At 35.7% G+C, this 15,680-nt stretch overlaps 1 protein-coding gene across 1 annotated transcript in view; it reads left to right on the top strand.

Annotated features, from left to right (window-relative positions):
- The window catches only part of TYR (tyrosinase), a 119,086-nt gene that overhangs the window by 53,498 nt on the left and 49,908 nt on the right, over positions 1-15,680 (top strand). Inside the window, exon 3 of the mRNA XM_003910524.3 lies at positions 2,251-2,398. Coding sequence (XP_003910573.3) covers positions 2,251-2,398 — 148 coding nt within the window. The remainder of the gene's footprint in view (positions 1-2,250; positions 2,399-15,680) is intronic.

Below are 15,680 nucleotides of genomic sequence, written 5' to 3'. Positions count from 1 at the left end.
GTAGACAAATAGTATGCAAATACAAGTTCAAGTATAAAAAGGTAACTCCAGAAAGTTACAGACTATCAAAGAAGAGTTTAAGTTGTTTTTGATGTGGATGATGGTATCAAACAATCATGGTGGATACATTTTTGGAAAGTAATAATATATGTTCATTTTAAATTGACACTGTTTGCAGTATCCTTGTATTATATCCTCTGAAACTATTTATGATTATGATTAAAACAATTTGATAGTACAGTAGGAAAATTATAGTTAACAACAATTTATTGTATATTTTTAAATAGTTAGAAGAGAAGCTTTGTAAGATTCCCGACACAAAGAAAAGATAAATGATTGAGGTGATCGATATTCTGATTACTCTGATATGATCATTATACTTTGTACATTATAGGCATCAAAATATCACATGTACCCCAAAGATATGTACAATTGTTAAATACCAATGAAAAATAAAAAAAATTAAAAAATTATTTTAAATTATTTTAAATTAAAAAAATCAGTTTGGGACCTACTTTAAAAAGTGTGAGAGTGTAAGTGGTTTTAAATTTTTCATTTGGTGCTACTCAAAGATAAAATCTTGAAAAGAACTTCTATGCAGAACATTGTCCTCAGTGACATGATTTATTGCTACATAGCAAAGGAAGTAAACCATTGTATTTAGGAGCATAAGTTCTATACTAAAACAGGTATCTGCTCTAACCTTAACCTCCAACTTGTTATTTTACCTTAGACAAGTTCTTTGCCCCCTCTAAGCCCTTTTTCCCGTTTCTGTCATAATGGAGGTACTTAATTGGTCAGATCTTTCTAAATGTCACATAAAATTATGTCAAGATCTAGAAAAATCTCTACACAGATTGTCATGTATATATATTCACAGAAGTTGTCATAGACAAACCTGTATAAAGGAGAGGGACATGCATGTTCTTAGGCTAATCTTTCAGAGGGATCACGGATTGATATGGTCTCCCAGAATGAATAAAATAAGTTCAAAAGGAGGTAAAAGGAGGGAAAAACACCACTACCTAAAGGGGCAGAAACACTATGAGCCATATTAGTGGGCGAGCACAAGGCATGTGGTGCAAAAATTAAGAACTGCACATTTAATAAGGAAGATATTGCCAATAAAATAGTTCTACTTGTATGAAATAAAGCTAGAACCTCCCTGCCTAAATCCTAATTTTTTTCACTGTTTCTGTTATAACTGGTTTACATTACAATCTTATTCACAATTTCTGCTTGCTTGATATTTCTAAATTCTGAATGACCTTTGTCATGTTCCCCCAACTTGGTTCCTGTTTACAATTCAATTTTGTTATTCAAACTTCTTTTTCTGGTCCTAACTCTCAGTTTTGCCTGAGTGGGCACAAAAAGTCACCTTCCTCTTCCTCTTGTTAATGGGCATATGAGAGAGAACATAAAATTCCAAGAGCTCATATCTTAGCGTCTAATTGATACAGATTAAAATCCCAACTCTACCTGGGTAGTTTGGTAAACTCAGAACTTCTCTGAACCTCAGTTTTCTTTGAATAGGGATAATAATTTCTCACCAACACAGTTACTGTAAAGATTGAAGAACATATGTCACGATAAACATTTAGCATACTCAACATTTAGAAAATAATAGCTCTTCTTAAACATTTTCCCATTATTACTGATGCTGATGTAATAAACGGAAATATTTATTGGAGTTCTGATTATTTTTGAAATGAATGTTTTGTAAAATCAAACACATTATGAACTGATATGAAAGATGTTCCTGTGAAAGAGGAATTGAAATGTGAAAAGTCACAAATTTTACGCTTTCTCTGGAACCAGAAACCAAACGTAAAGTATTCTCCAGAACTGGAAAGCAAGGGGATACATAACAGTCTGAAAAGATCTGCTGTGAGTGTTGTTACAGACTGAAGTGAAAGTGACTGCTGGTTATTATAAAATGTTCCTATGACTTGTGCATACTGAAACAGAAATTATAGGCAGAAGGAACAGGAGGGAACACAAACTGGCTCAGCCTCTTTTATCTGGTTAAGCAGTCTATTTTACCCAAATTGAGGCCATTTAATTCCACAAATATTTATTGAATACACATTGGGTATCCAGAATGTAAAGAGTCTCAATGAGGAATGAATTTTATTTTTGATTTTATATTTTGAATTGGGCTTTAAGTTATAGTTATAAATCAAATGGGATAATCACTTGGGTTTTTAGTCATTAAAGTAAATTTTTTTTTTCATTTTTTTTACTGAACAGGATTTGCTAGTCCACTTACTGGGATAGCAGATGCCTCTCAAAGCAGCATGCACAATGCCTTGCACATCTATATGAATGGAACAATGTCCCAGGTACAGGGATCTGCCAACGATCCCATCTTCCTTCTTCACCATGCATTTGTTGACAGGTTGGTTAATATTTCTTTATAAAGTATGTGCTCATTGGATTTAAATAGAGGGTGCCTATCAAGTGTGATTTAAGTTATTAAATAAAAGCTAAGAAGTTATGGTAGTCTATTGTCTATGTTCAGGTTGTCCCCAAAACAGACCTTAGGCTAAGAATTTGCATGCAAATGTATAATAAAGAAAGTGTTTATAAGGATACATTAGTAAGAAGGTGGATTAGGCAAGATAGAAAAGAAAGAAAAGCAAAATAAGGGTACAATGTCAATTGAAATCCCAGACTCCACTAGATCTTGGTAGAATGTAAAGTATACCCTAGTTTGTCCTACCGGAAGAAAAAAAGATGAGTCTTTGGACTTCCACACTAAATAGCCATTAGCTACAGGTTGCCCTGAGGTAGGGGATGTAAAACTCTTAGGAGCTTGATTCCAGATATGGCCCCAGTACCCAAGGGCAGCCTTCTAAAGGCTTCAGGAGAAAGTGGTTAAGAGCAAAAAATGAGAAAGCAGGGGGATGGACACACAGAACTGATATAGGAATTTAAGGCCATGTGGGCCTGGCACTAACCTACTACATCTGTCATCAATATATCTTTCCTTCTGGAAATTGTATTATTTCTTCTCTTTTTGAACCTAACACACTCACATATAAGGAAGTACAAACTGATCTCTTCCACCAGCCTGAACAGTACGTTGTTAATTCTCCAGACAGAGTGCACTATGGCCCAACTGTCCTATTTAATGTGATTTAATTCTCTTGGAGCTTTTATTCCCCTTATTAACCCTCTTCCATTACATGTGTAATGTCTTAGACATATTAAGTTTTAGACTTAATTGTAGGTGATGATAGCAGAAAAGAAACTGTTCAGAGGAAGGTCAGCTGCCTACTCTTGAAATTTTTCAAGAAGAAAGGAGAAAATAAAGCATCAAATCATGACTGACAAATGCTGTGGAGTGTTCTTTGTCCCCTCTATGGTAATTTTCTCACCAGAGTTAATGCATAAAGGGCACAGATCAATACCTGCCATGAAGATAATACTATCATCCTCTTGGGTAAAAATAAGAGGACTTTTTTTCATGTTTTAAAGATAAGGAAACTGAAACTGAGAATTAAGGATTTTACTTAATTTATCAACATCTTCTCTTCACTCATGTCCACAGGAACATGGACATAATATCAAATAAGAAAATGACCATTATCCAGGAAAATCATTAGGCAGATTTTTATTGGCTTCATGGCAATTCTCATATAATGAGAATTAAGTAACAGTCTATGTTAAGTTTTATTCAGAAATCAGTGTATAAGAACATGTATGAACACCAAAATGTTGGTGCCAATACCAACATCACAACCACCTATACTCATATATAAGAGAAAAGCATAGTGCTGGAATAAAATGTTACCAGAAAAGATAAATTGAACGCTTTTAAAGAGTCATTTTTATATCACTTTTTGGTGTAAATTTTTGCCATTTTTAATCTCTAGAACTACCCAGTGAACTCTAAAGATAAAGTATGACTACTCTTGTCACCTCCATTCAATATAGTATTAAAAGTTCTACCCAATTAGCAATTAGGCAAAAAAAAAAAAAAAAAAAAAAAAAAAAAAAAATCTATCAAAATATGAAAGGAAGAAGATGTTGTTTCTGTTTACTGATGATCTGACCTTATACACAGAAAAGCCTAAGAATTCACAGGAAAACTGTTAAAACTGATAAATTAAGTAAACTTGCAAGATACAAATGCAACATACAAAAATTGGTAGTGTTTCTGTAAAATAACAATGAACTATCTGAAAAAGAAGCTAAGAAAACAACCCCATGTACAACAGCATCAAAAAATAAAATACTTAGGAGTAAATTTATCCAAGAAAATGAAAGACGTGTACACTGAAAACTATAAAATATTGATATAAGTAACTATATACCACAAAAATACATAAAAAGATATCCTCTATTCATAGATTAGAAAAATTAATGTTGTTAAAATTACTATACTACCCAAAGAAATTTACATATTCAATGTAATCCTATCAAAACACCAAGACATTCTTTACAAAAATAGAAAAACAGTCTTCAAATTCATATGGAACTACAAAAGGGCCTGAATAGCCAAAACAATTTTGAGCAAAAAGAACAAAGCATTGCATTCCCTGATTTCAAAATATACTACAAAACTATAGTAATTATAGTGGCATGGTAATGGCATAAAAGCACATTTACTGTTCATTGAAACAGAATTGAGAGCCCATAAGTCAATCCAATAATTTTGACAAAGATGCCAAAAACAATGGGGAATGACAGTCTCTGCAATTAGTCATTTGGGGACAATTGGATATCCACATTCAGCAGAATGAAATTGGACCCATATCTAACACTATATCCAAAACCAATTCAAAATGAATTAAAGACTTAAACATAGGGATTAGAAATTGTGAAACTGCAAGATGAAAGCATATGGTGAAAGCTCCAAGACTTTGGTCTGGGCAATGATTTTTTTGGATATGAGCCCCAAAACATAGACAACAAACACAAAAATAGACAAATGGGATTACATCAAACTAAAAATCTCCACGCAGCCAAGAAAATAATTAACATGATAGACAGACAACCTACAGAATAGTAGAATATATTTGCAAACCATACCTCTGGTAAAGGGTTAGTATTAAAACTATATAAAAAACTCAATTCAATAGTTAGAAAACAGAAAAACTAATTTAAAAAATTGGGCACAGGATGTGAATAGACATTTCTCAAAAGGAAGATATGCAAAGGTCCAACAGGTACATGAAAAGATGCTCAACATCACTAATCACCAGGAAACACAAATCAAAACCACAATGAGATAATATTAATATTATCTCACACCTTTTAGAACAGTTATTAATAAAAAGACAAAGACAAGCAGTGTTAGAGACTATGTTTAAAAAAAAAAGGGGGGACTTTGGGAGGCCAAGGCAGGCAGATCATGAGGTCAGGAGTTTGAGACCAGCCTGGCCAACATGGTAATACCCCTTCTCTACTAAAAATATAAAAAGTAGCCGTGCGTGGTGGCAGATGCATGTAATCCCAGCCACTCGGGAGGCTGAGGCACAATTGTTTGAACCTGGGAGGTGGAGGTTGCAGTGAGCCAAAATCATGCCATTGCACTCCAGCCTGAATGACCGGGTGAGACTCCATTTCAAAAAAAAAAAAAAAAAAAGAAGGAATTGTACACTGCTCATGGGAATGTAAATTAATATAGTCATTTGGGAAAACAGAGCAGTTTCTTAAAAAATTAAAAATAAAACTATCATATTATTTAGCAGTTCCACTCCTGGGCATATATCCAAAGGGAAATATAACTGAACTTCCAAGTTCATTGTAACATTATTCATATAAGACAAGATACAAAACCAACCCAAATATTGATAATGATGGATGGATTAAGAAAATGTGGTATATATACACAATGGAACACTATTCAGCCATAAAAAAGGAAAACCCTCTCATTTGCAACAACATGGATGAACCTGGAGTTCGGTATGTGAAATAAAATGAGTCAGGCACACAAAAACAGAAACTGCATGATCTCACTTATTTGTGGAGTCAAAAGAAAATTTAAACTCCTAGAATTAGAGAGTAGAGGATGGTTACCAAGGGCTGGTGCTGGTGTGGGTTGGAGGGAAGTTGGTCAAATGATACAAAATTTCAGTTACGTATAAGAAGTAGGCCAGGCGAAGGGCCTCATGCCTATACTTCTAGCACTTTGGGAGGCTGGGATGGGTGGATTGCCTGAGCTCAGGAGTTCGAGACCACCCTAGGCAACACAGTGAAACTCCACCTCTACTAAAAATACAAAAATTTAGCCAGGGATGGTGGTGTGAGCTTGTGATCCTAGCTACTCAGGAGGCTGAGGTAGCAGAATCCCTTGAACCTGGGAGGCCAAGGTTGTAGTGAGCTGAGATTGTGCCCCTGCACTCCAGCCTGGGCAACAGAGCGAGATTCCATCTCAAAAAAAAAAAAAAAAAAAAAAAGGAAGAAAGGAAAAAAAAAAAAACAGAGTAAATTAAGAGATCTGTTGTACAGCGTGATGACTAAATGTTTTAATGTTTTAATGGTACTTTTTTGCTATTCAGAAGTTATTCCTTTTCATATGGTTTCTTTTTAATTCAGTTGTTTGTTCATGGCTTTAAGGTCATGAACATTTGTTTCTTATACAGTAGTATTGTCTCTAAAAAGAGTGAATTGCTCTAAATCTCTAAGTTCCTTTCTGGACTTTACAACTGGATCATCTCTTTTTGAACAAATGACAGTAATACATTAGTACAGTTGCAGGTCTTTACTGGGATTTTTAGTTACAGCTTAATCATGCTTTTAGTTATGATCAATAGGTAAGTTACAAATAGAGAAGTTCAATTTATAGTTAAAATTATTTTTCTCCTCTATTCAGGTTAAGGTTTGACAAGGAACTCTAAGCTGTTCTCAGGTTTGTAAAAACAAACAAACAAACAAACAAACAAAACACTCTCTGGCGTGGAGACGGGGTTAAAAAGTTTGAGGAGGCTGAAGACTCCGAAAGAAAGAATAGGTTGAAGAGTTGTTTATTCTGTTTCTATACAAATATAAGATTTGGGAAAAACTAAACACAAGGGCATCTGGGTTGTTAAATCACCCTAACACTACAACAGTCATCAAGCAAAGCTGATGGTGTCTGTCAATGCTCTTCAGCTTGGATGATAGGGAGAAGATGTAGAAAGTATGAAGAACTGGCCGGGCGCGGTGGCTCAAGCCTGTAATCCCAGCACTTTGGGAGGCCGAGGTGGGTGGATCACGAGGTCAGGAGATCGAGACCATCCTGGCTAACATGGTGAAACCCCGTCTCTACTAAAAATACAAAAAACTAGCCGGGCGTGGTGGTGGGCGCCTGTAGTCCCAGCTACTCGGAGGCTGAGGCAGGAGAATGGCGTGAACCTGGGAGGCGGAGCTTGCAGTGAGCCGAGATCGCGCCACTGCACTCCAGCCTGGGTGACACAGCGCGAGACTCCGTCTCAAAAAAAAAAAAAAAAAAAAAAAAAAAAAAAAAAAAGAAAGTATGAAGAACTATTTAAGAACATACTAAGTTCCAGGTCCTGTGACAGGAATTTTTCATATGTTGCTTCTATAGATGTGACCTGCCTCAGGATGAAATGTCTGCCTCCTACACTTAAATTACCCTCGTATGTACTCTTGACTACCCTGTACATCCTCATCATGCTGTACTCTGCTTACTTGCCTGTTTCCTTAACAGTGTTCCCCATTAGTTCTGCATGGATCACATATAGTTTGTTCATAGTTTGATTGCTAGGACCTAGCAAAATGTCAAGAAATCTGATATGTGTCCAATAAATATTTAAGCCCTTTAAATATTGTATTCAATCATTCATTCACATTTATTAATTCAATGAATCTATTCACTCATTAATTCAATTAGAAAATATTCATTGAGCTCCTGACACTATACTAGGCAATAAGGTTATAGCAGTGAACAAAAACCTCAAAAGCTTAAGTTATTATTAATATTATTTCATTTAATTTTCACTACAATTAACTAAAATTGTATCACTACAATTATATAAAGTATTGCAGTTCATTTGTATAGATGTTAATATAATTTAATATATTAATATTGTATTTTATATATGTTATATTACTATTATATATTTTAGTAGATTATGTGTTATATTACTATAATATATATTATAGTATATATTATATATAATATATATTTCATATTAATATAATAGTGAAATTGTCTCATTACAATTATGTAAGTTATTGCAGTCCATGTTTATAGATGAGAAAACTGAAAATAAAGAGAAAAAAAATTCAGTTTTCTTTAAATGAATTCTTTAAATGAACCAGCTTTTGAACACAGATTTTTTGAGGAATTTAAATCACATTACAATGTGTCCTGCCATAGATGATATTATAAATATTTTGGCATAGTGAAGAACATGGAAAGACCCAGGTATAGATATATTTCTGAAGAAGATAAAGATATGTTATTATTTCAGAGAAAGATGAGTGTCCGGGATAAAATTTCAGAACGGACTTCTTTGGCTCTTTATTGACTTTGTTTTTTGGGTTTTTTTTGGTTTGTTTGTTTTGTTTTTTGAGACGGAGTCTTTCTCTGTTGCTCAGACTGGAGTGCAGTGGTCTAATCTCAGCTCACTGCAACCTCCACATCCTGGGTTCAAGTGATTCTCCTTCACCTTCCCGAGCAGCTGGGATTACAAGCACCCACCACCACGCCCAGCTAATTTGGATATTTTTTTCGGTAGAGGCAGGGTTTCACCATGTTGGCCAAGCTAGTCTCAAACTCCTCACCCACCTTGGCCTTCCAAAGTGCTGGGATTATAGGCCTGAGCCACCATGCCCGGCCTCTTTACTGACTTTGTAGCATATAGACCTACTGGTGTGGAAGGACTTTGGTGAAGGTGGTCATTTGGACCTTGGAGATTAACTGGAGGGTTCTATTCTGACAACTAGCATTTCAGAAATTTTTCCATATAGAACAATGTGTCAGGAGTGGTTAATGCAGTGTGGGCCAATGAAAGAAAACTTTTTTACATTTAGAATCTGTTAATTAGTATCCCTGGGAGTTCAGATAAATCATGTAGCTTTTTTGAGACTTATCTCCATTGCTAAAATGGGAGTCTCTAAAGAGGTCCTGACCAACTCAGAAGTTACAGAAATCAAAGAAGATATGAATCTAAATGTTCTCTATAAACAGTAGGGAGCATAGTGTGATAATGAATTAAAGAGTCAGAGAGACCTCGACTCAGATGAGTCAGTTAAGCACTCAATCACAGAGCCTCTGCTCTATATAATGGATATCACATGATACCATCTTTGTCAGGGTGTTGGGAGTATTTTAAATAATACTTAGCTGATACTGAATAATAAGATGTTACAATAATTATCATTCTCCAAAAATTTGAACACCTATTCTTCAAAAATTATGTTATTCTCAAAAGTTTATAGGTTTTCCATGATTCCAGAGTGGGCATGGCAAAGGAATACAGTGCTTTATTGGGGCTTAGAGGTCCCAATAAATTGATCTAAATGTTACAGGGTAGTGTTAGTATTAATGTTTTAGAAGATTACGTTTTATTGTTTTATCTAGTCATTCTACATTAATTCAATAAATACTTATTTAGCATGTGTGGGCCACTCACTAGACACTTCAGCTTCTGCATCCTTCCTAAACAGGCTTGTTAATGTACATAAACTGGGAGTTCCACCTATACTTATAAGTCAAGAGGTAGTTCAAGCATCACCTTGTCAGTGCAGCTTTCTCCACTTCCCCAAGGCCCTTACTCCAGTCTTTTGGGTCTCCAAGAATTTGGGGGTTGACCTTTTATGCCAAGCTTAAGACATTGTGTTAGAATTGTATTATTATGAATTATAATTGTCCAGTTTACTTAGCAAGATCTTGAATTATAATTTCATCTCTCATTTTATCTATCACATCTTTGTATCTGTAGTTTTCTGTGCTCAGGGTAATTCCCAGCACACAATATTTAGTTTAATTAATAAAGTATAACAATGTCCAACTGCAGTGTGTTAACTAGCAAACTGGCTAAGAAATGTAGTTGAAATATATTCTCTGCTGTCGTTTCTCAAAGTAGACTATAAATACATTTAGTGAACTCTTGCATACAATGGAAAATTCAGTAACCATTAAAATGATGTGTATTTATAATTGTTGGGTTTTAAAATATTTGTTAATTATTATTAAATAAGGAAGAAAGGTTATAGAATAAGATATTTAATAATATTCCATTTCAAAAGCATATGCATGTGTATTCAAATGCAAATATATCTATTAATAGAGGTGAGAAGGGTATAAAAATGTTGGTAATGGACCTCTGGTTGGTAAAATTATGCATAAACTTTATTTCCTCTGTGTTTTACAAATTTTAAAATTTTTTTGCAATGGATATGTACACTTTTGCAATAATACCAAAAATAGAGCCTATTTCCAAAACTGTACAGAAAAATAAGCAATAAACATAGAAAAGGGTAGAAAGGGATGTGTTATCATTTGCCTACACTCTTAAAGTCGCTTAAAATTGTGTTTGTTTCCTTTCATCTATTTTTATTAAAGTAATTACTGGTGACTCATATTTTCCAGAATTATCTCTCTTATAGATTGATTGAATAAAGAGTTCTACTAGGCAGTTGAGCTCCAGGTTCTGCATTTCTCTTGACATACCTGTATTACTCTCTGTCAAGGTCCAGCTTCTGAAATGCCCTCTCAGCTTAGCATGGCCTGCTTATGGCAAGAACCATGCATTCAATGGCTCCTCCTTATTTCTGCAGATCTTCAAATTCTCCTTTTGGTAATTCTCTGCATGGAATTAACTCTTGCAAATCCACATCTCACTTTTGTGTGAACTATTTTGTCTTATGCTACACATTGTCCATGTTTTAGCAGTTGATTGGAAGCTTTTATGTGCATAGCTTCCTCAGGAAGAAAGTAAAGGGTTGATGCTAGGTGGTGCACCTTCGATAAATGTCAGAACAGCAAAAAAGGGGCTTTAGAAATATTTCCTTCTTTGCACATTCCCATTCAAGAATGGTTTATACAGGGGAAAAAAAAAAAAGTACACCTTTGCACATACGCATTCCTTCATCTGTTAATTCAACTAACATTAAGTACTCTCTAAATACTATTATTCTCCACCTAGTTTCCCCCAGGGCAGATATGTCAACAACTAAGTAACATAAAGCAAAATATAATTCTGCAGTAATAGTGGCTCTAAGGACAGGATATTTGGAAGTGAGAAAAAGAGCACCAAAGAATAGGGACCACAGGAGTAGTCCTCTTTAACCCCTGAATCTGCAGCACCTACCACTATGTCTAGCATAAGACAGTCAATTAATAGCTGTTTGATACTGTTGTTCAGAATACAATTTTATGACTGGTGGTTCTATGAAGAATGAGTAGACTTTTTACTTGTGACATTTGCATGTAAAAACAGTCAATACAGAGAGAACAAAACAAAAAGGTATAGAAATATGCGGCTGAAAGAGACTTAAGAAAACAGTCAATAGTTACAACATTACAAAAAAACTAAAAACAAAACTAAGGTTTATTGTGTGCTTATTACACACCAAATTCTACGTGCATCACATGAATTGACTCATTCAATCAATACTTACAGAAGAATAGACTGCAATTCAGAGAGGTTAAGTAACCCATACTAAATACTGCTTCATAAAGGGTTTAGATGGAGGCTTAATAGAAGGAAAGTGTGTATTGGATATAGACAAAGAAAGTGTACTCTTCCTCTAACAAGGGAGCAGGAACTGTCAGGATAAGTGATTATTCTGAACACTAGTCAAGCAGTGCAGTTACTGCTGCAGGAGCCATTCCAAGCAAAACAAGTTGATAAAAAATTTAGCATGATCAGATGGGGCAGGCAGGCAGGGAAATGAGGATTAAGATGAATCTGAAGAGGAATAGGCTGGGTGCAGTGGCTCACACCTGTAATCCCAGCACTTTGGGAGGCCGAGGTGGGCAGATCACGAGGTCAGGAGATCAAGACCATCCTCGTTAACACGGTAAATCCTCTACTAAAAATGTAAAAAATTAGCCGGGCATGGTGGCTGGTGGCGGGCACCTGTAGTCCCAGCTACTTGGGAGGCTGAGGCAGGAGAATGACGTGAAACCTGGAGGCACAGCTTGCAGTGAGCAGAGATCGGGTCACTGCACTCTAGCCTGGGTGACAGAGCGAGACTCCATCTCAAAAAAAAAAAAAAAAAAAAAAAAAAAAAAAAAAAAAAAAAAAAAAAGAAGAGGAACAAACACTGGGCCAAAATAGGAGGGTGGGGAGATTTGCCATTTAGCATGCTCAGAAACTTGGGCCAGCAGTTTTAACTGATTCTTAAATACTCTGATGTGTCTGGGGCTCATAGGAGTCAACCTGACTGGACAGGCACTGGCTTAGGAACTGAGACTGAGGTATGAAAGGCAGGACATGATATCCACCACTAGGAGCTCACAGTCTAGATACTAAATTCTAACTGCAAAGAGGAATCCTATAGTGGAAGGATCATGAGACCTGGAGTCAGAAGTTCTGTGATTATGTCCTGGGTCTGCTTCATGCTTCTTTTGTGTCATCTTAGGAAAGTTGCTGATCTCCAAGCCTCGTTTTCCTCACTTAGAAAAGGGCAGTAATAACACTACTTTCCTCATAAGAACCTGAGTTTATACTTTATAAACTATAACATGCATTAACAAAGACTAGCTCTTGTAAAGAGGGTAGAGTATAAGGGGCTTAAAAAATATTCAATGCTTTTGTTCTTTACTCACTATACTCTAAATGCTCTCCAGTATTGGCAACACCTCAGTGATTCTCCTATAGCGTGTCTCTTAAATGTGTAGGAATCTAGGTTAGGTGCAAACCTAAAACAATACATTCCAGGGATGGCTAGACTGCCTCCCTCTTCAGCTACAGATTAATTACATCTTCTGGAGTGACACGCTGGCTGTATTTTCCAGTGAGGCTTCCCTTCTACTCTACTCCCCAAGCCTCCCCTAGGCCATCCTGCTAAGAAGACTGTCCTAACCCACAGGCCCTCAGACCAGATGCCTTGCCAACTTGGCAGCCCAGAAAGAGCCCAACCAGAAGGGTGGCAGCAAGGAAGGTCCCCGGGGCTTCAGGAATGAACAGCAGATTGCTTCCCTGCTGGTGATTGCAAGGCTGAAGCTTGCTCAGAAAGGCAGAAATCTCAGGGTTATGGGGGTAGGTAAGCTTGGAAACCAGAAAAATGTCTTAAAGTCTATTCTAGCAATCAGATGGGATGGCAGAGGGGGACCTGTCTGTTTCTGGGTTTCTTTTCACACTGTTGGATTGTGACCAGCTTTAAAAACTGCTCCCTGATTTGTTCTCTAAAGCAGAATTAATGCCCTAGAACAAAGAGCAGTTATACCATTATAGATATACTTGTCTGTATTCTGACAGCTGTTTTTCTTTTTGATGTTATTGTTAGATTTAGCTCTTAAACCACTCTGCGTTTGTTAGATTGACTCATGGTTTGTCTATCTTTCCCACTAAATCATGGGTTCGTTGCAGACAGGATCTATGTATCGATCATTTTTGGCACCTAGCGTAGAATCCAGCACATAGGAGACATTCATTACGTACTTATTAGATGAGGTGCTGTGTAATTGATAACTTTGAGGCAGGCAGGCATTAACTGGGTTATCAATAACATTTTGTTGTGGAGTAAAATATTAATCTAAGAAAGTTGAATTGCTTTCTATCCAAGTGATGAAGACATCATGTACTATTACTAACAACCTAAAGAATGTTCCTACAACAATGTAGCTGCTCTTTGTAGGATGAATATATTTTAGTACTAGGAAAGTTAAATTGCTTAAATTAAAATATTGATAACTTAAAAAGCATAAACGAAGGGGGATAAAGAAACATGGCTTGTCATCATTATTGCTGAAATCTGAAAGAGAATTTCAAGATCATAATTCAAATTGCTTATTTTACAAATAACAAAATTGGGACCCAGAGAAGATGATGTGCCCAAAGGCACACAGTTTTCTGCAAAGCAGAGGGAACAGTGTGTCAACCTCTTGTCCTGCAGATTAGGAGATCCTGGGGGCAGTGCAGTGTGGAATATACTTAACATAGCAGGAGGATATTTAGGCAGACAGAAGCAGCATGACTGTAGGATAGATTTTTATCATAATTATTTAGAAAGCCAAAGGTCAGACCCACTGAAATAGCACAAAATATCAGATTCAAGGGATGAACAGGGCTCTAAAGTAAATCAAAAGGCCAGAAATCAGAAGACTAAGAGGCAGTAAATCATGTGATTAAGATCATAGATTTTAGCATCAGACCTGCCTCATTTTGAATCCCAAAGCTGCTACATCTAGCTACATAATCTCTGACAAGCTGCTTATTCTTCTCTAGGCCTTCTTTTTCTCAGCCATAAAATGGTGCTAATATTGTAGCCATTTAAAGTTACAGCTTTGATTTTAGTATGATATTGTAAAAATACATGTAACAATGTTCTTAGCACGCAATTACTAGATAGACAAGGAACTTGCCATTAAAATATTTGCATTGCAGTGAGGAGAAACATAAGCAAACCAGAAAAGAAATAAATAAGCACAAAATTCAGTTAACCACTATGATGAGATATAATATCTAATATTTTATAAAGAATTACTTGGGAGAAGGTTCCAGTTGAGATAGGCTACTTGTAGCCAGCTTCTCTGAGGAAATGACCTATAACTTGACACTGAGGCCATGGAAAAGAGATAGCCATAGAAAACCCTCTGGGACAAGTTTTGTTTAGGAAGCAGAAGGCACACATTCAAAGGCTCCATGGCAAAAAAAGAGCTTGTCTTGTTTCAAGGTCGGAAAGCAGACTAGCAAAGCTAAATATAGTAAACAAGAAGAACTTGGTATAATATGATATTGAAGACATCCACAGAGATCAACAGAGCCCTAAGTACAGTACAGAGGAAAGACTTAAAATTATTTTAATCCAGGTACTGGAATAATTTTTAGATTGACATTTTTAAAACTTGTCTTGGCTGTTGTGACAAATAGACTGTTAGAGTGAAAACTTCAAAAGTGACATGGATTACTCTATTGCATTGGTATAAATGAGAAATGATAGTGATTTCAATCACAGAGGTGACAATGGAGCTATTGGGAAAAAAATAACTGAATCACATGTATTTCAGAGGTAAAACTAACAGGACTTGTTAATGGACTATGTTATAATATAGATATGATAATTTTAAAAATAAAGAAAAAAGAAGAATCAAGGATTACTCCAATAATTAGAAACGTAAGAGAGAAGAGTGGAGATGTTTACTGAAGTAGAAAGGACAGGTAAGCAATAAATTTAGCAAAGAGAATAAACTAAAGTTATCTTTGAACATCTTTAGGTCTTTTTAGGATAGGGCAAATAGATACCCAAAAGAGGCGCCAAGTAGTCAGTTGAATCTTGGAGTATCAAGCTAAAAAGAGAGAACCAGTTTATATACATGTATTTGGTAGTTTCAGCCTTATTTATTTAACATTATTTAATCACTTCATGTAATTTAATTATTTAATTTTTAAAATTTAATTATTTAGCATTATTTAAAATCAGTGGAATGAATGAGGTCCTGGAATTGAGTATAAATACAGAAGAAAAGGAAGCAGTCTGGCATACTCCATCATTAAGAGGATGAGCTGATACAGATGAGTCAGCAAAGAAGACAGAGGGTCATTGACCAATGA

The sequence above is a fragment of the Papio anubis genome, chromosome 12 (assembly GCF_008728515.1).
Source record: "Papio anubis isolate 15944 chromosome 12, Panubis1.0, whole genome shotgun sequence".
Classification (NCBI taxonomy): Eukaryota; Metazoa; Chordata; class Mammalia; order Primates; family Cercopithecidae; genus Papio; species Papio anubis.
This window is presented reverse-complemented; position numbering and strand designations above follow the sequence as displayed.